General features: G+C 45.4%; 8 protein-coding genes across 8 annotated transcripts, besides 1 other annotated feature; 3 read left to right on the top strand and 5 right to left on the bottom strand.

Annotated features, from left to right (window-relative positions):
• Positions 1-123: 123 nt before the first annotated feature.
• On the top strand, positions 124-1,986 carry TSTA_073060 (cytochrome P450, putative; the record flags this gene model as incomplete). The annotated part of the gene is made up of 4 exons (XM_002341262.1): positions 124-440; positions 507-620; positions 730-1,468; positions 1,516-1,986. The coding sequence occupies 4 exons, from the start codon at positions 124-126 to the stop codon at positions 1,984-1,986; spliced, it is 1,641 nt and encodes a 546-aa protein (XP_002341303.1).
• A 1,554-nt stretch (positions 1,987-3,540) lies between these two features.
• Positions 3,541-3,570: a microsatellite.
• Positions 3,556-4,667, top strand: TSTA_073070 (vacuolar iron transporter Ccc1, putative). Its single transcript, XM_002341263.1, has 2 exons — positions 3,556-3,953; positions 4,007-4,667. The coding sequence occupies exons 1-2, from the start codon at positions 3,592-3,594 to the stop codon at positions 4,515-4,517; spliced, it is 873 nt and encodes a 290-aa protein (XP_002341304.1). The 5' UTR covers positions 3,556-3,591; the 3' UTR covers positions 4,518-4,667.
• A 1,032-nt stretch (positions 4,668-5,699) lies between these two features.
• On the bottom strand, positions 5,700-8,499 carry TSTA_073080 (N-acetylglucosaminyl transferase component Gpi1; the record flags this gene model as incomplete). Its single annotated transcript, XM_002341264.1, has 6 exons — positions 5,700-6,148; positions 6,214-6,308; positions 6,358-6,819; positions 6,872-7,991; positions 8,047-8,216; positions 8,265-8,499. 6 exons carry the CDS (start codon positions 8,497-8,499, stop codon positions 5,813-5,815), a joined length of 2,418 nt encoding a protein of 805 aa, XP_002341305.1. The 3' UTR covers positions 5,700-5,812.
• A 538-nt stretch (positions 8,500-9,037) lies between these two features.
• Positions 9,038-12,125, bottom strand: TSTA_073090 (DNA mismatch repair protein Msh2, putative; the record flags this gene model as incomplete). The annotated part of the gene is made up of 2 exons (XM_002341265.1): positions 9,038-12,002; positions 12,102-12,125. The coding sequence occupies 2 exons, from the start codon at positions 12,123-12,125 to the stop codon at positions 9,192-9,194; spliced, it is 2,835 nt and encodes a 944-aa protein (XP_002341306.1). The 3' UTR covers positions 9,038-9,191.
• A 2,411-nt stretch (positions 12,126-14,536) lies between these two features.
• TSTA_073100 (uncharacterized protein) lies at positions 14,537-16,303 on the bottom strand (the record flags this gene model as incomplete). The annotated part of the gene is made up of 2 exons (XM_002341266.1): positions 14,537-14,642; positions 14,700-16,303. The coding sequence occupies 2 exons, from the start codon at positions 16,301-16,303 to the stop codon at positions 14,537-14,539; spliced, it is 1,710 nt and encodes a 569-aa protein (XP_002341307.1).
• Positions 16,304-17,186: 883 nt separating this feature from the next.
• TSTA_073110 (uncharacterized protein) lies at positions 17,187-18,383 on the top strand (the record flags this gene model as incomplete). Its single annotated transcript, XM_002341267.1, has 4 exons — positions 17,187-17,513; positions 17,562-17,755; positions 17,811-18,195; positions 18,258-18,383. The coding sequence occupies 4 exons, from the start codon at positions 17,187-17,189 to the stop codon at positions 18,381-18,383; spliced, it is 1,032 nt and encodes a 343-aa protein (XP_002341308.1).
• Positions 18,384-20,568: 2,185 nt separating this feature from the next.
• On the bottom strand, positions 20,569-21,786 carry TSTA_073120 (uncharacterized protein; the record flags this gene model as incomplete). The annotated part of the gene is made up of 2 exons (XM_002341268.1): positions 20,569-21,549; positions 21,619-21,786. The coding sequence occupies 2 exons, from the start codon at positions 21,784-21,786 to the stop codon at positions 20,569-20,571; spliced, it is 1,149 nt and encodes a 382-aa protein (XP_002341309.1).
• Positions 21,787-22,975: 1,189 nt separating this feature from the next.
• TSTA_073130 (uncharacterized protein) lies at positions 22,976-23,550 on the bottom strand (the record flags this gene model as incomplete). Its single annotated transcript, XM_002341269.1, has 2 exons — positions 22,976-23,301; positions 23,361-23,550. 2 exons carry the CDS (start codon positions 23,548-23,550, stop codon positions 22,976-22,978), a joined length of 516 nt encoding a protein of 171 aa, XP_002341310.1.
• Positions 23,551-23,768: the final 218 nt, after the last annotated feature.

Below are 23,768 nucleotides of genomic sequence, written 5' to 3' on the forward strand. Positions count from 1 at the left end.
GGAACCATTAGATGAATCACAAGAGTTGTCTGCAAGTATAACTATTCCCTCGCCTACCTGCCCAGGTGTATCAAGATAGGAAAAAAAAACAACAAAAATAGTAAAAACAAAAGAAGAGGAAAAATGATCCTCACCATCATTTCAGGAACAACAACAATCTACCTCCTCTACAAACTCCTCTCCTTTATCTACTACTACGTCCTCGCCCTCCGCACAGGCTTCCCACTCTTACTTAGCCCCATATTCGCAAAATCGATATTATGGCAAATCCTCGCCCCAGCCGTATTACCTTCAATCAGAGGAAAATTACCCTTATGGATTGTCATTCGTCTTGAGCTGGTTGTGAATGGATGGGAGTTTAGATGGAGGCATGGAGAAGCGCAGAGGTTTGTTGGTGGGGATACGTTTGTGGTTGTTTGTCCGGATGGGTTGTATATGTGGTATGTCTCCTTCCATATCCAACCTTGGAAGTGTTCTTTGGTAGAAAGGAGGGCTGATTGAAGTAGGTGCTCTGATCCAGTCCTTGGAAGTGTGATATTACAGCGCAGAAAGGATTTTATCCAGGGTGATGTGGTGAAGCAGTTTATTGGTATATTTGGGTCGAATGTGCTTCAGGTTTGGTCTTCCCCCCATCTTTACGTGAAAGTGCATAACTAACGTGTCTAGTCCAATGGAGAAGATTGGTACGATATCTTCAGATCATATGGATGAAAAAGCTAAGAATCAAAGGCAACGACAACGTAGAATCATCGCCCCCCATCTCAGCGAAGGTATCATGGCCACAGTATGGAAAGAGAGCTGTCTCCAAGCCCGAGATATGATCGCCTATCTGGTCGAGCACCCCGGCGGCGAGACGCTAGGTGGCCTTCGAAGTGTGGCAATCAACGTCCTCGGCTCAGCGGCCTATGGGTATAGTCAATCCTGGTCTCCGGGGATTGCATACGGAATGACCGAAGAAGGTAACTGGGGCAGTGGACGAATCGCTTATTTCAAGACTATCGCTTTAGTGGCTGATCAGTTCATTGCGGCTGTCCTGATACCCTCATGGATTAAGAAGCTGCCGTTTATGCCAAAGTGGTTGCGGGTTATAGATCGACAGATGGCGAATGTGCCGCGGTACGTCAAGGAGATTTTTGACGCGGAATTGCAGAAGAAAACTACAGAAATTCCAGAGGGGAAGGATAAACACAACAATAATGTTCTGGACATGTTGTTGCAATACTCGCAAAAGAAGACCACCAATGGGTTATATCTTACCGAAGATGAAATGAGTGGTAATCTATGGGTCTTTACAGCAGCTGGGTTCGATACTACAGCAAATACCATGGGGTACGCGGTGATACTACTCGCGGCATATCCGGAATATCAGGAGTGGATGAGGGAGGAGCTTTGTGGACTTGATGCGGATATTTCACCGGAGGAGTATGAGAAGTGTTTTGCTTTGTGTCCAAGGGTTTTGGCTGTTATGGTATGTTCCCTTCAGCTTTGTTCGTTGGATAGGGCTGACGGAAACAGTTCGAGACATTACGTCTCTTCACGCCAGTACTCCATTCGACACGAACAGTTAATGGGATACAACAACTCGCAGGCCGGAAGGGAACGCACATCCTCTCCTCGCCCATGGATGTCTTTGTCTGCGCTCAAATCATGCACTGCGATACTACTCTCTGGGGTCCGGACGCAGCTGAATTCAATCCAAAGCGATGGTTCGATAAGCAGACAAATCTACTCATCAAACCTCCCAAAGATACATTCCTGCCGTGGTCTGGCGGGCCAAGAGTGTGTCCCGGAATGAAGATGTCGCAGGTAGAGTTTGTGGCGACTATAGCGACGCTGTTTCGGCAGTCGAGGTGTGAGGTGTTGACGCTGACTGGCAAGGAAGAGGAGGGACGGAAAAGGTTGATGGATATGATGGACGATTCGATTAGTAAGTTGACATTGCAGGTTAGGAATGGTCAGGAGGTGAAGTTGCGATGGGTTGTGTAGTCTCTGGCTCATGCCTTGATACTGCGGGGGCACTAGAATAGACATACAATCAATTGCTAAGAAGTTCGTTGAGGGCCCTATCCAGTCGCGTTCGCAGATAAACTAAATACAGACCCTATTGCAAAGCTCAACCAGACCAATCCTGCATATTGCCAACAATGGTCAAAAATATGACCTGAGAGACCTTACTATTCCGTATCCTCTCCCCATATTTCCAAAATACCAGCGGAACAGGCACAATGCCAACCTACCCGAGAAAATGGTTAATCGTACCTCCATTTCGTCACTGCCGTGATGAGTGATCGTGCTTTGTTTCGAAAACTAGAGATTCTACATGCCTGACAGAAGCTATCTGATCTACGAATATGGCTACATCGGACTGTGAAGGAGAGACACTTGTCTACTACATGAGGTGTTCAAATTGATGTTTTGTGGATTATGAGTCTGCACCCTTAGTTGGGTTTGACGATTTATGATAATTAGGTCAAAAATTTTCAAATTCTCTAGTCTGACTATAATCAATGCGTCCGGTAATCAAGAGGTCAACTATCAATTTGATGATGTAGCTAGCCGTGCCTAGGCATATCGTCGTATCTTAGGGCTAAGTCTACTAGTAGTCCATCGGATCCCTTTCCGCGAACTTTGACGGAAACTCCGCCGCTCTTCTACTGCCTCTCACAGCCTTCACTAAAGACAATATTTCCATCAAATACCCATGGATATTCCACCACTTCTAATGCAATGCCAAACGAACAGAAACAAACCGCATCTCATCAGAGACCGGGATCCTGCCGTTTCTGAACGTTACGCTGCAGCCGAGCAGCGCCTTGTTCCAATTGTATCTCGCGAGGCATCATTTTCAAAGGGAAACTAACCTATTTACAACTCTATTTCCATACTTTACTCGCAGCTTTGGCGATGCGGCGTATTAATCCCTCGCGCGAGATATGTACCAAATACGTGCAAGCTGACCTGTGGCAGGAAGATTTCGATATAGAGAGCGCAACGCGTTTAAATTCGCCGCTCTTTTGATCGGTGTCTTTCTGGAGCTTGACTCTTCTTTCAAGCTTCTAGAAAAGAAAAAGAAAAAGATATCTGGATCACATGACGATAATGTTACTTACCTTCCTAATCGGGATATAGATGGTAGGACCAATAGGATTTCTCTGATTACGGACTGCACGTGCGGATCGATCGACACGCTGATTGGCCCAGCCAGTGACAGGGCCCGGCTGAGAAATTGAAGCAGTCCGATTGGCTGATAGCGTATCTCCCCGCTCTAATAATGCTTAATTAAGTTAATCTATCAGACTAGCACCAATCAGACGCATTGTCCATGGCAACGTGCATTCTTTGTGCAACTCCAGTACGACGCTACAACAACTAGCAGATACTAACAGGCCAAATGGAGAACGGCGGATGTTTCTTTGCCTCGTGGCGGTTGTCTCGATTGCAATGTTCTCCTCTTTTGTTTTGTTTCTTATACTCCCCATCCCTTGCATTGTCGAGATTGCTAGACATTGACTGAGACTGTTGTGAAAACACAACACAGAAGACACGACACGACACGACACAACACAACACTCCATTAAGGTTGAAGACAACATGTCGTTCTCATCAATCAAAGCACTCCTCGCCCAATACTCTCCCGTCTCCGAGAGCTCCTTCTCCGACGCAGAGAAAGAAGCCCAGATCCCATTGGGACAAGACAAGGATCTTGAACTCTCCAGCAATGGCGACACTCCTGCGCCGTCTAGTCGCCCCGAGAAGAAGAGCTGGGTAGATGCACGAGTTATATCAGACGCCATTATCGGATTATCCGATGGGATGACGGTTCCGTTTGCCTTGACGGCCGGTTTATCGACACTCGAAGATACCAAAGTCGTCGTATTCGGAGGATTGGCAGAACTCATTGCCGGTGCTATTTCCATGGGATTGGGAGGATATCTCGGAGCAAAGAGTGAAGAGTGCGTCCTCTTACCATTTTTGGCCCAGAGGGGAGGTAACTAATGAAAAGTAGAGAATCATATCGAGCAACCCTCAAACAAACCCGTGAACAAACCCTCTCCGACTTTGATGTCACCACAACCATCATCTCAGACATCTTCGCCCCTTACGACCTCCCCGCCCAAACAGTCTCGGATCTCACAAAACATCTCGTCGATTCACCGCACTTACCCAACTTCCTCATGAATTTTCATCATACTCTCCCCGAACCTTCCGGTTCCCGGGCCGTGACATGCGCCCTCACAATTGCCTTGGGTTATTTTGTCGGCGGCTTTGTGCCGCTCGTGCCTTATTTCTTCGTTGGTCCCGAGGATGCTTTTAGTGCGTTGAAGTGGTCTATTGCCGTCATGGCTGTTGCATTGTTTGTGTTTGGGTATGGAAAGACGTGTTTTGTGGCTGGTTGGAAGGGGAGAGATAATGTCAAGGCGGGTGTTTATGGGGGTGTGCAGATGGTGATTGTGGGTGGTGTGGCTGCTGGGGCGGCTATGGGGTTGGTTAAGTTATTTCAAGTTTTGGCGCGATAGGCCATGACTGAATGTTTGAAAAGCTATGATTTCAATGGTGTTATGGATATGTAATGTATGGCGTTGGTTGGCATGGCGTTAGGACAGTTTCTGATAGAATACTATTACGAATGGACCGAAATTTGGACGTGAGGCTACTCCATAACCGTCACTCGAAGCAAGCTTCTTTACTGATTGGGCCCGTGATTGACAGCTACACAGTTATGATGCAGAACAATACTTCAGATTAGAGTTCCGATCTGTTAAGACCTCTGACATACCCCGATCCAACTGACTTTATAACTACCCAGGTAGTCGGAACAGTCACAGGTAAACTCTCACCGTTGCAGCGTTTATACACATTTTCTGTGGCCTTGATCACCAATATACCCTTCTTATATATCAAGTAAAAAATCTCGCATATGTAAGGATATGAGAACTCATAAGCTCAAAACAAAGACGGAGAAGTGTCTCTGCTCCTGATTATTGACGATATCTGTCACGAATCCTACCGTCAATCCCACTCTTCAAAATTATATCCTCGACCCTCTTCATTAAAGAAGAACGCAGTGGAATATTTTGACCCAGAAGATACCTAGGGAATTGGCAAGTTCGTCCCAATTCTTCTCTTGGGCAAGGCCAATAACTCTTTGAAAGCTTCCCTTTGGAAAACTGATGCCTAGATTACAGTCAAGGATACGGAGTCCAATGATCATTAAGAATTGATGGTTTCTTTGTTGGTATCTACCTATGTAGTAGGTTGTGCCGCATCAGTTTTAGCATTTCTATTATAGTACCTAGGTAAGCTGTTATCAGTTGCGTCGTGCCACAGCCATATGATTGTACAATCAGATCGTCGGCTGGAGAATCCATGGATGGGATATGGAGCCCCCCCATATATTTCCGGGGACACAATCCTTCTATATATCCATAATGGTAGTGCTTCAATGTTCCCATGTCATGTTTTTGAAGTCAGAAACTCGGCAAATCATATACAGAGGAGCACCAGGGATTCAAATAACCGGTTGCCTCCTGATGATACTTTCCACTCCATCAAATAGGCTTCCTGGGATGTATCCTAATATGAAAACTAGGTATCAGAGGCTAGGGTCTGAATCAGTGCGAGATGGAATGATCAGCCAGTCCCTTAGGTGATGAGAAAGATAAAATATCGAACTGACCAAATATGGAAGCCGTGTGCTACCGTACAATCTAATACACCAATTCAGACTCAGAGTGACCTTAGACCATGCAGAAGAGGATAAAGGATATCTATAACGTATACCGTATGTCCCATAATTAATACATTACAGTTGTCACCGATGGCTCCGGCGACCACCGCCATTAGACATATAATTAGACGGGACTTTAACAAGCCCATTCCCGATACCGCCATTCATACCTCGGCTACCACTAGAGCTAGTTGACACACTCTTCTTCTCCGTCAGTCGTTTCCAGACTTCAAACATGCCCGCACGGTGGGCAGGAAGCATGCTGTATTGCATACTGTAGAGGTTACGGCGATGGATTGGAGGTACGAAACGGCCAGTGACGAGGCATAGAATGACACTGGGTGAGAGGTAGTGTTTGCGGAGGCGATGGCCGAGTTGAAAGTATTGGTCGAACATGGCGCGGAGAGAGAGGGGGGTCGACTGTTTGATTGTGAGTAGTTTTCGTCTCGGGTGTAGATGGTTCTGATACTGTCGTGACGACATACCTCAAGATGGATGTAGGATATTCTGATGGCTTCTGCACCTTTCTCTTTGGATGACGGCTTGATAACTTCTTCCCGCAGTGAGAAGTAAATGCCCCCTACAGATTCATCAGTACTTGAACAATATTATTTTCTCGAGAGTCATACCAGGCAAACGCCCTGGATCCTTAGCGCGCAGCATTAGTGCGAACAGAGGAAAGTGATTCAAAAATGCTAACCACGTATCCAGCGCTGCTTTCAGTGAAATAATCAGCATCCGCGCCGATGCAAATGCGATATAAAAGACAATGACGGTCGGAAGAAGGAAGAATAGCACAGTGAACAAAATAGTCCCTAGCAGAAGCTGATCGAGATCGTAATCGCAGGAATCGATTCGATTGCGAAGAACGTTCCGCTTCTTCCCCCGGAAGAGGTGAAAAAGAGATATTATAATGCTAAGTTGCCAATTAAATATTCGAGCCGATGCTATGTAGAACGAATAGATGTGGATGGTGATTATTGACAGTAAATCGGAGAATAGAGCAATTGGCATGCTGGCACCGGCAAAACTCGAGCATCCAATAATGTATATTAAGTGTGGTAAGTATGGTTGTAGGTTAGCAATACAGGCTATACACCAAGATTAGCGCTCATACTACTGCAGATTTGAGGGACCACATACCGGCCCAATGTTCAATGACCCAGAGGAAGAGGTCACCCAGGAATGCAGCTAATTCATTATTCAGCTTCAAGCCGGCTGGCCATCCCATTAGCCAGGATATGGTGCGTTGTAAACCTTCGACTGTCCAGTCTGTGATTAAATAGTCTATTTGACTGGCCACCCATTGCGCGTTGTCGATGATATAAGAGCCCAGAGCAATGCCGATAATAACGTCGTTGGCTACAAGCCAGAGTGAGTTGTAAAAGCGAATGTAATCTGGGTGACTGGTTGTAACACTCTCCCAATTGTCTTTTCTTTGCCGAAGTTTGACGTACTGAATGGGCCAGTAGCAAAATTGCTGTAACCGAATATCGACCTGCTGCGCTGTAGCGGATATATCCTTGAGAGCTGCAGCATCGGGACGGGCTCGCCATTCAAGTAGACGCAGCACCAATTCAGCAACTGCCCGATGACAGACTAAACCAAAAACAAAACATCGTGTAAGAACCGGCCAGAGCCATTGCCAGAACATATCAACGAAAAAGTCCCAAATTGTTGTAGCAGATTCCACGACACGTTCGCTGACACTCATACTTCTCTTTCCGCGTGTTCCAATCAGTCGGCTATTCTTCCCGATGAGCTGTCCAACCTCAAATGCGCAGTTCACTTGATTCAAAATAATAGGCAGCGCGACTTCCTTCTGGGATGGGACATGGCGGACGACCGTATGCCACTTCAATTTCTCGATCAATTTCCTTGATCGAGCTTTCTCCTGCTCTTCGTCCGCATCTATCGGAGTAAAAGAAACACCCTTTCCATCATTCATTTGTTTATCTGCTAAAGCCAAAGATATTGGCTCCAATGACATATACTGCATGCGGGTCGGGTGAGGTCGGTTGAACAGGATCACTTGAACCGAGATATTTGTTTCCGGCGGACAGAACACTCGGGGTACCTTATGCGAGGGTTTGGTAGTTACTGAAAGATGGCTGGCATCGAAAGTTGTTGGTGGCTCAGTTGGATTGGTTGAGCCTAAAACATGCATCGCCGATTTTCCGCAGAGAACGAATAGTTGGGCGATCGGATGAGGGCAATTGCGATACAAGATGCCCGTTCGCAGCGCATTATCAACACTTTTAGGCTATGTAATTCAACACATTAGCATCGTGAGCCAGCCCCTTTTGTACTTGACATACCTCCACATCTTCCAAAACAGTTATGACGAAGAGATCCAATTCCGAATTACGCCAGCCGATAATAACACCGGGGGATGATGAGCGCGGTATATCATTCGGCCAAAAGACACGCAGCAAGCCATCGCCAATTATCATATTGTCATCCTTCCAAATAAACCAGCTCAAACTCGCTTCTTAGAAAGAGCCCCTCCGGCGCAATTCCTCCCGCGCAGATATACCTTGCTGAACAACACGGGGATGTAGATCGATTTCTTTAGATGCAAGACAATTGAGTGGTATGATGATAATGAAGAGTATAGCCGAGAGCAGTACGAATCCCTTGGCGGTTCGAGTAACGACACCGTGATCCCACGCAAAGATCGCTAATTCGTATAGGCGAGTAACCAAGTCCCACCTCGCAGTGATGTAGCCAGCTACAAAGATTCCGAGTGTCAGTACAGAAAATGGATGCATGAATCTGGTGTGATTGGGGGACCTGTCTGATGGTCGGTATTAAAGTGAAGTAAATTTCAGGGTAACGGCATAACGGCGTGGAGTTGAGGATTGATGTAGTTCGGCAATTGAGAAAATCTGCTTATTCAATTAGTAGCACTATTTCCTAATGCTTGCATAGTCGCGTCGCAAAGAGTGAAGCGTAATAGATCCAATCTGATATTGGATGTAGAGCAATGAGAAGTTTGTTGTGTCCAAGTAGAGATGGTCTTGCCAGTTTCAACAGACGGTTGCGTCACGTGTTTTTATGCTTTCGTCTCCGCGCTCGACATGTGCAATTTGTTAATCTCATATTCAATACAATTGGGTTCCTGATATTTTGCTTATGAATCATTTGAGTCGTGAACTAGGTCAAATGTTGTAAGAATTGACATGTGTGCTGGAATTCTTGAATAATTGCCAGTAACGTTATGTCACCTAGTGAACATCCAGCTTGATTCAAGCTGGACTTCATCCGATTCACTACGACTACATTTTTAGCTACAATCGCAGACGAGCTGTCAACTAGAATCTCTCATTACGAAGTAGTATACATGATATCAATATTCTGAATCCCTAGCCTTTCCGATCAACATCCCATGAAATACTTAAAACCCAGTAACCGAAATGATGAATTGAGCTTGCAAATGGTATCTGTTAGAAACGACGAGCGTCTATAGATTTTTGATACCCTGAAAGACTTTGTTTGACTGCAAATTATTATCTGCTGCGACCAAGTCACGCATGATCTGACGTTTCTCTCCTGCAGTCAGGTTTTCCTTTCCTGGAGCTTCAATTTCCGCCTTCCACTTGAGTAACATTGACTTCAAGAGGGCACTACCTTCTTCTACTTCCTCTTGAGAATAGCCATCAAGCGCCGAAGCTTCTTTCTTCTCGGTGTTATCGGAGGTTGCTGTGGTGAAATCCTCTAGTTCTTCCGCTTTTTGTCGAGCCATATTGACAACCTTCTCTGGGAATCGAACAAGTTCGGCAACGTGTATACCAAAGGATTGATCACAAACACCAGGCTCAACGCGATAAAGAAGTGTGACCTCCCTTTTTTTACTGCTTTCTCCTTCCTTGGCATCACCGATGAAAGCGACCACATGCAGATTCTTCACAGCTTTTGGATAGCGATCAGCTAACGCTGTCAGCTCATGGAAATGGGTTGCAAATAAGCCGAAACAGCCTATCTCCCTGACGATGTGTTCAGAAATCGCCCATGCAAGACCAAAACCATCGTATGTGCTGGTTCCTCTACCGAGCTCATCTATAATGATCAGGGATTCGGACGTGGCAGACTTCAATATGTTTGAGGTCTCGAGCATTTCAGCCATGAAGGTTGACACACCCTTTAGTTGAGAATCACTTGCTCCTACTCGAGCGAGAATACAGTCAAATATGGTCAGCTCTGCCTCAGTACAAGGTACGAAGCAACCAATTTGAGCCATTAGCGCAATAACACCGATCTGTCGAATATAAGTGGATTTGCCACCCATATTGGGTCCCGTGATAATGAGGAACGAGGACACATCTCGTAGAAGTGACACGTCGTTTGTTATAAATGAGATGTCATCTTGCATTTCCATACATGGATGACGAGCTTCTTTGAGGATGGTGTTTCCGGTACCTCGTGGGTGCATCTTAGGGCGGGTATATGCTGTTGGAGCATGAACTGATACATGTGCGAAACTCACGATGACATCTAGATGGGCTAGGGTGCCAGCTAGCTGTTCCAGCACAGGGCAGTAAGAAGCAGCAACATTGACTACTTCTTGGACAAGACCTGATTGAGTGCGGTTGTAATTTGATGATAGTTGGTCATGTTCTCTGCGAAGTTCTTGCATCGTTCTCGTGGTGAAATAGACGCCATTCTTCTGTGTTGAGCACTCTTGGTACTCCCGTTTGTTGCGAATACAGCCCGCTTCATTTCGAGTCAGCCTAAAGCACCAACCATGAACGCGATGGTTCTCCATAAATAGCTTCTTCTCCATGTCTTGATTCAGGTCCTTGGCAACCCGTCGGTGTTCCACGTCCATATCGTATCTGAGCTTGTCCAGCTTTTTCCGAATGACTCGAAGACTGTCGTCAAACTCGGGTTTTATGATAAATTCATGGTTATCAAGCGCATCAAGGTCAACTGTAGTTTCGACCATCTCCTCGAGGTTTGCAAGGCTGTTGGACATATTACGCAACTTTGTCGTGTATTGATCGTCCAAAGGGGTTTGATATTGCTCGTCCATGATGTTCTCGAAGCTCCGAATGAAGCCCGGTAAACGGATAGCAACTTGATAAACTCGTACCACATCCTCGAGATTGGCCTGGCTGCGCTGAAAGCGCTTGGCCAGTCTGTATAAATCGGGAATTGCTCGTAAATGTTCCTCCTGCATCGTCTGCCGTAGTTCCGTGTCGACGACAAATGCTTCAACTAATTGATGTCGCTTTTCTATTTCCACCTGATCCATCAGAGGTTGCTTGAGCCACTGAGCGAGCAAACGACTCCCGACCGGTGTCTTGCAATGATTCAAGAGTCCATACAAGCTCATGTTCTTTGCACCGTCTCTGGGACCCGGCATGAGATTCAGTGCACGTAAAGCAGAAGCGTCCAACTTCATATATTGCGATAGATCGTGTTGGTAGAGTTGGTATTGACCGAAGTTAGTCGAATCTGACATGACTCCCAAATATTTAATTAAAGAAGCAGCGGCGCCCATAGCCAACTTCAGTTCTGTTTGTGGTAATGTAGCAGCTGATCGTTCATCGCGCAAGAGTCGTGTCAGATCCTGTTCGATGTCTCTCGTACCAAAGTCTGCCGCTGGCCGCTCAGTTATAGCAATGCCACAAGTATCTGCAATGGCCCTGAGTTTGGCCAGCTCGGCATCCTTCTTAGAGCTGTCGAGCTGAATGACACATTCTTTTACGCCAAGTTGTATAACAAGCGACTCGAAATTAGAGTAGACATCGTTATCGAGGAATTCGCTCACACCGAGTTCTCGAACGCTAGCATCCGCGAAGCAAACACCAATATTCTTAGCCTCTGACGAACGAGCAGAGACTTTGACGGCAAGTATAATGGGCGCCGAATCCATGGCAGATCCCCCTGCACCGCCGAGTTCCTCTTCAACATCTTGCAAGTTTCCTGGGCTGGCCTGCTTGCCTAGTTTCCATTGACCTCTTCCACTTTCCGCAGACACCCATATCTCGATACGCTTGTTCAGACGGAAAAGAGCTTCTCGCAAAAAATTTCGAAACACTGTCACACTCAGAGTGACTGACGGTAGCCCGCCGGAGTCACTTCGGCCTAACGTTCGTAAAACCGAAGTGGTTTTGTAAACAGTACGGGCAATAAACTCGGCATCAGTCCCGTGTGCTGTATACCAGTCACCACGATCAAACAAGCGGATGGTCGTCGGGTTGCTCTCGTTGATAGCGTCTTTAGAAGGAAGCGATCGGAAAAAGCGAATGAAACCGACTTCATCGTCGACCTGTAATGCTATGGATTAGCTTGCGTCCATCCAAAGTTCTGTAGTGTCAAGTATTGAAGAGCAACACTTTTGTATACCCATCGTAACACAACAACTTACCTTGAGCTCCGGTCGTGAAGACATGTTTGCTGTAATATTTGCTACGTTATGATCATATCAAACCCGTAGATGGAAGAAGGATGACGAAGGATCTCTACTTTCTCAGGGTGACGCGCGGCGGCGGATGGACGCGGGTCACATGACCACGCGTTCGCGTTCAATTGAATTGCCGAATTAGGAAGTTGTTTCTTCTTCCAGTATCTCTTTTTTCTGTTCGCATTTTGGCTGTCTCAGGTCATGGTAAAGTGCGATAGGTATTGTCTACACGATATTACTTTAAATTTGCTTGCTAGTATAGTAATGGAGCGTACAGCTATACCTATTGGAAATTTCTTGGCTGTCTCCTCTTAGGAGGTTTTGGAGTTTGATTGAGCCTTTTTCTGTCTTATATGTATGTAATACTTGTGATTTGACATATCAAATGTAAGGACATGACACTTCTACCTGCGTCTTTGAGTTCTTCGGACATGTGTGCAGTTGCATCAGAATTTGGCGTTGCTCATTCGTTAGCAACTTCTGCAAAGTCCACAGAATTTGTTGATACATACTCAAGGAAGCGTAGATGGCTGAGATTTGCTCGATCATCACTTTAAAGCTGCATTGTTTGTTTTTATTTAATTAAAAACTGTGTGATGCTTCATTTCAATGGTTTATATCAGTCTTTGTGATACCTTGGTTGTGATATGGAAACCCTTCTAAGGAAGATACAGTTAACAACAAAGATAAAAATATATGACAGAACCAAAAGCGTCGAAGAAATTAAATTAAGTTATTATCAGGTCATGTTGCCCCTGAACATATAGATGTTTCAAACGGATATGACTGTTGAAGTTGCCTAGTCACGCGTCAGGGCAACAACTACATATCTCTACCTCGGTCTTGATACTGAAATATTTCAGCTCTTTTATCACCACTATCTGTGTCTCATACGTGTCCAAGCTACATCAAGCAAACATGGCTGAGTCCCATCGTAAGTTGACTTATTGTCTGGGTGATGCATCTGGCTTCGCTGACAATGGTTATATTAGCATACCTCGAGCTTCCCTTTCCCAAAGATGCACCTATCGAGTTACGTCCAACTCCTGGCAAAGGATTGGGTGCTTTTGCAACTAGATATATAGAACGAGGATCACTAATCATGAAAGAGAAAGCTTTGTTCGTCATCGAGAAACCAATGGGAGAATTGACAGAGCGAGACATCGACAGGGCAGTCGAGAAATTGAGCCTATCAAAGTTATATACATTTTGTTGCTTGTCTGGGAATGAGATACGCACATCTCCTAATGGCCAATTTGTTGCTGGATGGATAAGTCATACAAGAATTTGGGAAGGGAATTGTTTCTCCCTTAGTCATGGTGTAAAGGAACGACTGTTTGGAAGATTCGTTCAGTAAAAAAGATGGGCTCTTTTTCCTTGTCATTCACGTTTGAATCATTCATTTCAAATGAACGCTTGTGTTCCAGAGTCTCAGGCGCAGGAGGTTGGGAGAGATTCTATGTCCAGCTTTGCAATGGGAGATATCACTGCCGGAGAAAAAATTACAATCGGCTACAAAAACGGGTTTGACAGCCGCACTATGGATGAACGTCATCGATTGCTTGAATTCGAATGTCGTTGCAATGTTTGTGACCGAGCACTAAAGGACAAAATGTTAGACTGGTCAGCGATATGCGGCGAAGGCTGATCAGAGGATTGATCTATCTCTTGGACGGCATAGATGATATTAGCGAGTACGAGACGCCCTTGACACCTGTCATATGCGATCCCCTCATGCGCAAAGCTGCCGACAACTTCGATTTCCCCCTCAGCGCTAGACTAATTTACGATCTCTTGCTGGTAAACCTCAAAGAGGCTGAGGGGATACTATATGTCGAAGAAGTCGTCTCCACTTGGACTTATGTGTGGCGTCGGGCATGCTCGTTCGGCATAGATGAGAACCGGAGAATTACAAAGCTTGCTGTGCAGCAAAAGACCTGGCATGAGAGGCTCGGAATGGCTTTCCAACTTGATGGGCGAGCTGATGCCGCTAATCATTTTCATACGATAGCATATCGCCGGGCCAAGGGTACGCAGATTTGACACTGATATTTTTCAGGTTAGGCTCGAATACTCGATGGCCCGGGATGGGGATGATTGAATGATTGATAGTCCTTTGAGTCAATTGTCTTATTTCTTTCTACAAGTTTTCCGTCGTGGGCAACAGGCGCTGTACGGATTGTGTTTGATGAGTTCCCGGCTATTGTGTGTGTTTTATTCAGATTTTATAGATTTTATAGTATTTGATTCCAACACGAAGACTTGTCCACAACTTGACATGAGAGTGATCTTCAGCACGTAAGCCTCGTCGAGCCCAGAACTACATGTAATTTAGAAACCATCAATGTTGCTGATAACAGCACAGGAAATACATGAAATAACAAAGATAATAAGGTGACTTAGGCATTAATTGAGGTTACAATATTGTGTACCTCTTTGCCCACATTCCCGCCGTCATTTTCATTGGCGTCACGACGATCATCTTGCCTGCCATTTTCATTTCCCCTGTAGCAGTTAACTTATCTAGTACTTTATCAGTAGTATTGTTCAGAAGTGGCTTACTTAGATTCTCTCAGGTCTCTTGTCTTAGTCTTGGCATTCTGCCTCTTCAATGCGTGAAGCCTGGTAGCATTGAGCTCCTTACTCGAGCGCCATGGATCGGGAAGGAATGCCAGAACTACCAGCAGAACTATGACCCCGACGAAGACAGTAGGAACAATGATGAGCGCCTTCACAGAGAGTGTGATAATGTCGGGGCTCGATATGACAAACTCATCGGAGCCACTATTATTGGCAGAAAATGCAGAAAATACATTTAATAAATCTCCTCGTCCCTGTACACTCATAGTGGTTGAGTCAGATAGAATGTTGCGGGTTGCGATATAGCTGGTGTTGATGAGGCGAGTCATGTCCGCGATAACGCTGCATTGCTTTGCATCGAAACCGGACTGAACATAAGTCGTCGACGACGCGAGGCTGGACCGGCCTATGCGATCTGTCATTAAGGTAACCATGGGATTGTAAAGGTTCTGACTGAGTGCTATATAGACAGGTTTCGACAGGCGATTGTCGGTGAGCTCTCTCAAATGAAGCGTATCATTTGTGTGTCCTCGGTAGGACCAGACGGTTTCCTCCCTGCAAGACAACGGCGGCCTCTCATTCTTGACTTGATATAACCACGGGGGGTTGTTATTAACAATATTTTCAGTTGCATACCAAGGGTCGGTGGAATTAGAAAGTGATTGGCGTCCGACAGAAGATACCAGAAGGGCGTAACTAATATTGGAAATGGAGATGTACCCGTCCCTGGCGTCGACATAAGCAGTGGCAAAAGCTGGCCCATGATCTAGACTTGGGTATACAACTTGGACATTGCTTGGATCGTTGAACATGTGATATACATCACCACCGCTTTCATCCTCATATTGGTACCAAGTATAGTCTGTGATGCAGGATCCGGAGACGTTCAGCCACAAATCTGGAGTTTTCTGCAAGCCGAAGTCGCTCCCTGATATACCATATCGATAATCTAACTGGAAGACAGTTCCGTTTTCCGACGATGATGTGGCATTGGATATAAAGACTGTATTCGCTGGAATCGTCCCAGCGGCACCAACAGCACGCATCGCTGCCGGCACAGCGAGAACCATTTGCTGAGCAGTTTCGAGCATGTCCGAATTCGGGTCAAAGTAGTATGGGACAAACACGGATTTTGGATTTACCGGGGCAACATTTCCAATCTTCAAGCTTTGCGTTTTCAAAATGGGCACTACAAGTGAGGCTGCGAGAGCGACAGCAGCCACCGCAAACCAAATTAACGGATACCAGAGATCTCGAGATGTTCTAACCGCAAATGCGCGTCGGATCATAAAATAGATTACTTGTTGCGGTGAGTGCCTGAAATTCCAAAGGCCGATAGTTGTTGTCGTGGCTGACGAATCCGAATCATGAGGGGAGTGCCGTTGCAAGAAGAGGCCAACGCCGAAGAGAACGACGGCCATCCAGAAATATGTGACAATGGCCTTCATCATTATGGTGTAAAATGAGATTATTATAATGCCTTGCGAGCTCGATACTGCCCAGGCATCAATTGTACCATTGCCGTGCGGCATGTCGAATCGCCTCCGCAGCACGTAGGTGTCCCGAGCAGCAATCAAAGAAGACATATTGACAACAATGACAGTGTGAGGTTCCTTCGTCTGGAAAATTAGAAACCAGCTACTTTGATGTTTCTGGGAGTTTGATCGAGGTTGTCGTAGAAGGTAGTAGTAGGTTTCGATCCGGAACTCTTGATCCGGAGGTGTTATAGAGGACCTCAATACTCCAGCAACTTTGGAATTTCAGCCTCATTTAACAAACTATGAAACTGGAGATAAAGCTTAAGTCCAAGCAAAGCTTGCATTGGTAGCAGGGGATTGCTATAGCCTGAGTGTCCAAGTGATTTCCGTGAAGCAACGAAAACTGAATTTTGAATGGCGCTTCAAAGTCCGACTGGTCTGTGCTGTGAGTTGGGTTTCAGCAGCAGCATCGACTAAGTGAAGTTATGCTCCGAGCCGCAATACTAGCTGGTTATGCTTTGAATTTTAGGTGTTCATGGATGCTACTGGATGTGCTTTCTGCACACTGTTTACAGGGATGTGCGTAAACCCTCTTGCTGGCGGCTCATAGATACCAGTAATGATGCATAGGAGGGACGTAGTTTCTAATCAGCCCTTGAAAACTTACGGGTCTGAGTTCGCTTCCTCCTCTATACACCGTCGATTGGGTGTATCGACCCTTGCCAGCCATATTCACCTCGATAATACACCTATGTGTTGTCGTTTTGTAATATACTATTATTTACCGTATGGTTCTCTGATAGTTCATGATTCTGGTGTATAAATACTTCCGCAGAAGTCTTCAGCTACAGGAAAGCCAACTTGTTGAATCATCTTCTGCAGAACTAACTCAATTGTTGAAAGTTTATTGAGTCATTCGTTGCCCACCTCAGTGATTACTCTCAGCATTTGAAAGAAAAAAAAAGCAACATATCTGATTGTCCCCAAAGCTATGGCTTCCTTTGCATTCATCCTCTGCACACTGGCAATACTATGGCAACGCGTTCTTGCTGTGGCTGTCTTTGAGGCTTTACAGTCATCCAATGCCGGTCTTTTTGCACAATGGGTTGAGCAGGACCAAGGACTTGCATCACTCTACAGTTCCTCGAAAGTCAAGACGGTTTTTGCGCCCGTCGACGACGCCTTCCGAGCTTATAACCAAACCGGTCATCTTTCTCAACTACGTCGCGTACTCGTTCGTCAAGCCGGACTCCCATCAGAGGCGGGTCTGCAACATGTCAGTGGTAACTTGAATCATCTAAATGAGCAATCACCCGATGTAAGTAGTAGGGGTGATACATATCAAACTCTTTTACATGCTCCTCAGTCAAACAGGACACAGCCAGTAGTCGGACTACCATCATCGTCAAACGGGGCCAGCGGGGTATCTAGCAGACAAAAGCGCCAAAGCAATAACTCAACGACCCAGACTCTGCGATTTTACTCTGGTCTAGGAAATAGTGTGTCTGTCATTCATGCCAATATACCGTACGACGGAGGTTTGATACATACTCTTGACGGGTTTGTCTTTTTCTTCTGCCTTGGACCTTACTCATAACACTAACTGCTAGAATAGTTTTTTCACTCTCCCTCAATCATGGGACGATACTTTTGCATACACCAACACAACTTCATTCTCCTCTGGGCTCAACAGAACTGGTCTTGCGTCAATCATCAGTAATCCAAAAGGAGCAACCATATTCTCGACGCCAAACGAGGTTTATGATCGCAGCATACAGCAGAACATTACAACAGCATCGTTGACAAGTACTCTGTCCAACCACGTTATACCCAATTTCCTAGGTTACACCCCGAATCTTGCCAACGGTACGATTCTTACTACACAGAGTGGAAATAACCTCACTGTGAAAATCATCGACGGGGAGTGGTTCATCAACAACGCAAAGATCATCGGGTCAGACCAAATTTGTTCATATGGAGTGGCTCATATTGTCGACAGCGTAAGTACTTTGCTCACTTGTCTTCTCCATGTGCATTCACTAATCATGATTATTCTATCTAGATAATTGAAACCTCTACAAGTCCGAGTGTGCCTGCATACACTGGTATGGCCGCAACTCACAAAAAGGTCGAAAAAGCAGGCGTTATTGCTTCGATAGCGTATGCATTTCTAGCATGGCTCTTGTAAAATGGTACATTCTTCTTCAACCTAGGATGAGAGGACAAGAATCGTTGTGATGCAAGATAGATGTTATATTATATTGTAGGTATCCTTACTGATACCTATACGTATTATGAATCCGACAAGTTTTGCAGCCTAATGTCTAATAAATCATACAATTTACTTACGAAATACACATTTTATTTAGGTAGCTAGCTCAATGAAGAAGTTCAAAACTACCCAATGCATTCTCAATGCATCACATACTGCATCGTAGTTGTACAGGACCTGTACTTGTACAATCCGGTAACGCGATTACGAATTCCATTCGAGACGAAGTGAACTAGAAGTTGACGAATCATAATACAGCATAGAACCATACGCTTAAATTACAAACTGGTTGCGGAGATGGCTAAACTACAAAGGTACCACACATTTCAATAAAACACGTATTATATTGAAGCAAGCACAAACCATCATGCCCAACTAATAGAGCAGTGCAGGGATTGATGCATGAAAACGTTCGCTTATAATGAATGTCTAGAAATGAACTCGACACCAGGCTAGCCACTCAAAATAAGCATTTGATAGCATGCAGCTAGACTAGTTTAGAAAAGTGACAGGGCTAAATGTGTCTACGGGTACATCTAAGTATATGCGGAGTCTTATTACTCGGTAAAAGATTCCCAATCACGACAATCCCTGGGAGGCTGAAAGATTTTACGTATTACGTGGCCATGAATAATATCAAGGGGGTCTTAGGATAAATCTGTTCTCTATAGTGTGAAAGGTCAGCAGAGCCTTTTACTTCTCTAGACCTTGTATAACTATCCAAAAGGGGCGTTTTTTCCCGTTCGCGAGTTAATCGAGATCCCCGAGAGGTCTGATTTCTGCCTGGCCATATGCCAATGATTCAAGACTTATGAAATGAAACGTCTGAATTAACCTCTATTAATGCTGCTTTGGATGAAAAGAACAAAAATTGAAAATAGTGACTAACATCTGAAAACCGACTCCGACATTGGGTGCAGCCATGCGTGAGTTCGTATGCCCTAATTTCCTTTTTTGGTAAGAATTACTTATCTAAGAAATAATAGTACAACAACCGAGAAGAGAAGCAAAAACACATAACAACTCATGACAGATGCGAGTACGATCCCTGTCATACTCTCAATCAGTTACTTAAGATAAAAATCTTAAGTTAGTAAATATTCAGACCTATTCAGCTCGAGAAGTCAAGCCGAATTGCTTACCAAAGTTTCATGCACGTCCGGTATTAACATCACATATTATACCTCCGCAACAACCACGGAAACCATCGATCGCCGATTATCTGAGTACTTGCATAAACCCAATTAAGTTAGAGAAGTTCCTTAATGTATTATGAATCAATCTGAAATAGACCCTTAGTTGTCAGTCACATATTCAGCCTCATCTACCCGAAAGCTTCCTAACCAGCAGCCTCTTGCCACTTGCCACCTCTCGGAATAGCATACAAATTATACATAACGACAAAATAAACTGGATGATCGCCGATTAGTTGCAAAAGTACGAGTGGTGAGAAAACGTTGTAAGTGATATGGAGATGATTTCCAGGTTTAGCATGAGCTTGTGTCTAGTAGCGATTTCTCCACCAGTTGAAACCTCGCAGGAGGATTATTGAATTGGACTGGGTGTTAGTGTGCACACATGCTGGGATCAGAGTCGAGTTTTCGCCCCCTCTTAATAGATTTCATTCAATACTGATGGTATGAGTATGTTAACTTTAGCTTTCGATTTTCCCAACGTTCCGTTGAAGTAAAAGCGAGACATTGGGCCCGCGCCCGCTGAGGCGCCCTTTGAACCCTGATGAAGATGGGCCAGGCTGGTTCGGACTTTAGGGCAAACCTACGGATTCTGGAGCCTCCACTGGATGGATTTCGTATCATCGGTGATATGACAGATGCGTTCGACTGCATGTCGCGGACGGGAAGTCGGAAGAACGGGGAAGGAAAAGGAAAGAAGGCGTTTTCGAAGATGGTTAATACTCAGAGACTTAATTTCCAAAGAGACTAGATTTCTAGAATCTTGGGTATCGGTTGAATACCAAAGCTCGGACTGGTGGACTGGTTAAGCGAGCAATTGTACAGAATTTTTGCGATTTGGACATATGACATGGAGATGGACTAAAAATTACTATATGAAGCTTCAAATAACTAAATACTGCGCAGATCTAATCCACATAATCGTTCGTGCCATCGTCATCCTCATCGTCAACTAGATATCCTTCTTCTTCCTCATTAAACCCACCACTATCCATATTAGTTCCATCCATAATAGCTTGATTAGTTGTGACCTCCGAATCAACCGCAGGAACCACCGCCACCTGAGGAGAGCCCACAACCGTCAGCGGTTGCTGTACCGTCATCAGATATTCTGTTTGCGGCTGTCCTGAGCTGGGGATCATGTAAAACAAGTTAGGAGACGCTGAAGTGTCTCCGGAAGACACCTGTACCGTATTCGGTATCGTCATGTTTGTGGCGATAGCGTTGACTCCTTGGTCATTCGAAGCATTGGTTGTTGTATTATTATCGTTTGCCGTAAGAGGACTTGAGTAGGAAGTCGTATTCTGAGCAGCGGGACCTGGGGCCGGCATCACGGCTTGCATGACCATTTTCATTGTATTATTCCCCAGTGACTGACCGCCCGTGTTGTTGTCTTGAGTACCATTGTTCGCCGTATTGGTCTGGTTGTCATCCTTCTTGTTGTCGTTGTTTTCGGCCTCTGTCATTCCCTGAAATAATTTCTTGATTGCAGTGCAGAGTCCGCACCCTCGATCTCTGCTCTGCATTGTAGCCGTATTTGGGTTCGTGTTCGCGTTAGTTTGTAATTGCGTAGATGTAGTCAGGGGCTTCTTCGGGTCGTGGGGTTTTACGGCAGCGATCTGTGCGGATGATAATTCAGGTTTTTCGAGCTTGTTCACTGCATCGTTTTTCTTCTCTTCCTTAAGAACTGACGCTTGCTTCTGAACGATACTCCCTGGTGCACTAACAGCTGTTGGTTGACTATGTACGGATATTTGAACTTGCGGAAGTACGACGGGGACTGGAGATGCCGCCGAAGTAGGAACCTGAACAGGGCTGGTGGAGACTGGAACGAATTGGTTGTTCATGATTGTCATTGTCTGTGTTGCCTGCGTGGACTGCTGCTGTACCTGGATAATGTGTGGCGATGCATTTCCATCAATTGATGGATTTGTCTGCGTACTTGAAAGGACATGGACCTGCTGCTGCTGTTGAGGAATGTATACTAGTTGTTGCTGCGCAGCTAGTATTTCTCCTCCTTGTAATGCTGCAGAGGCGATATTTTGCGCTATACTTTCGGAGCTCTTCGATTCTGATGGCTTGTCGCTGTCTTGGGGTTGACTAACAGTCTCAGCTATGTCCGCCATTATCCTATTGAAGAGTATATGGGGAAAGGTTGATAGCAAGCTTGGAAAATTTAGCCCTGGGGTTGCGTTTGAAGGAAAGAAGAGAGGTAAAATTGCAATCAGAGCCGCATACCGGTAATCCCTAAACAAAACTTCTGATTACCGAGCATGATACTGTCGGTGGGCACAGACAACGCACTACCAGAGTCAAACCAGTAACCCCCCTGTACGTCAACTTGTATCAAGCGAGTCCTGGTTCTTCAGCAACCCCCCTACCAGAACATGCATGCACTAGCAGCCAGTGCTGTAACCTATTTAGCTAGACTATCAATGCACGGCGACCAGTCCATAGTACATGTAGGTGTCGAAATGATGGCTGACATGTTTTACACTAATCATTCAATTCGGTGTGTCACACAGCAGTCACCAGCGCCAGTATTTCATTCTTAGCCTCGTTGGTCCCAATTATTGGTTTAAGGCCCTTGTCAGGCTGTCATTATGAACGTTGCGCGTTGGCTCTCCGAGGACGAAGATGTGAAAATTGGGTCCGCAGCCAACCAATCCATGGAGACTTTGGGCTCTCATGCTAAACAGTCTATGTAGACTGATAACGTGTACGAGCGAGTCGGCGCCAAGCGGGCACAAATTGTCTCGCCAGATTGCTTAGATTAATAATGAAAATGACAGCTGAGTATCATTTTCATGCTGGCTGGACCTGTAGGATCTTCCCTGGGCTCAACGCGCACTCACTTTATTCACCTGGTAGCCCGTTTTGAAGGATTATCAATCTGACCAGAGATGATAAGACAAGAAGAGAGAAATGGAAATCTAATCCAGATGATTGCTCAATATGCAAGTAAAGTACATTGAAATAGTATTTCAGGGCCCTTGTGCCGCGGGCTCGTTGACCGCCACATCAGTCAGTACCAACAGCCTCCAGATACTTCAGCGTCTTCTGATAGCGGTATGTGCAGTAATCCCCATCCAAGCCCAAGGCAGATTCCGGCTTCTCCTGCAGGTCCCAAATCCGAGTGCGTCTTCCGCTATCCGGTAACCATGCAATCTTGCCATCAGCCTGAGGTTTGCAGATATATAACATCAACTCGTCCACTATATCTCATGGAGCCCATCGCACTCTTCTTCTCCGTGTTTGAAACGAACTTGATATCTTCGTATGGTGGGAGGACGCAATCAAAGTATCTCAAGCGAGCTAAAGGCTGTCAACAAGTGGTCCACACTCTGCAAGTTCTTTGATACAAGGGAGGTATTTCTGGAGAGCGTGAGCCCAGGCGGAACCGCATTCCAGTCCTCTCATCTTGTATGCTTCATTGATAATCTCCTGATCTTTCTTCTGATGAATTGGAACGTATACGCTGGCTGAATTTCTGTGCTTCCTCGCGGGCGTATTCCGGGGATTGTCAGTTGTCGCAAGCAACTTTCTCTTCAAAACCGGGCCGGCAACCTTGTCAACAAGCAATTCTTTCACGATTGCTTTGAGATCAGATGGCGAGATCATGTCCAGCACTTCATGGACCGCTATTTCAAACGGACTAGAATTAATGATGGGAAGGCTGCACCGATAATTCCAGACGTACAGATAGCCTCGTCGGTGGGCTCATCACTTGATAATCTGGCTCTCTTACTATCAGTATTATCAGAATCTTCTACAAAATCAAACAAACAGCGTCCTCCGGACGGTCGTTCCTGTAATTCGGTTCGTTTCCTGCAAAAGAATTTAGGCAGCTCAGAAGAACCGTCATGTTCTGTCACAGACGGATTGGCCATTATTTCTGGTCGAGATCTCTTTCTTCAATTGTGAAATGAATGAATACGTCTGTTGAAAATCTCGTTTGTGTCTCTTTGTCCTTGTCAGGGTTCGACATCTGGGAAAAGTAGTCACGAAAAAGCCGCGCTAAGAGTTCGACACGTTTCCAGCTTAATTGATCTTGATCTGCATCCAGCGTTCAGCGCCAGGGGAAGATATCGTCAAGTCGAACTCAGTA

This window comes from Talaromyces stipitatus, genomic scaffold (assembly GCF_000003125.1).
Source record: "Talaromyces stipitatus ATCC 10500 scf_1105507295523 genomic scaffold, whole genome shotgun sequence".
In the NCBI taxonomy this organism is placed as follows: Eukaryota; Fungi; Ascomycota; class Eurotiomycetes; order Eurotiales; family Trichocomaceae; genus Talaromyces; species Talaromyces stipitatus.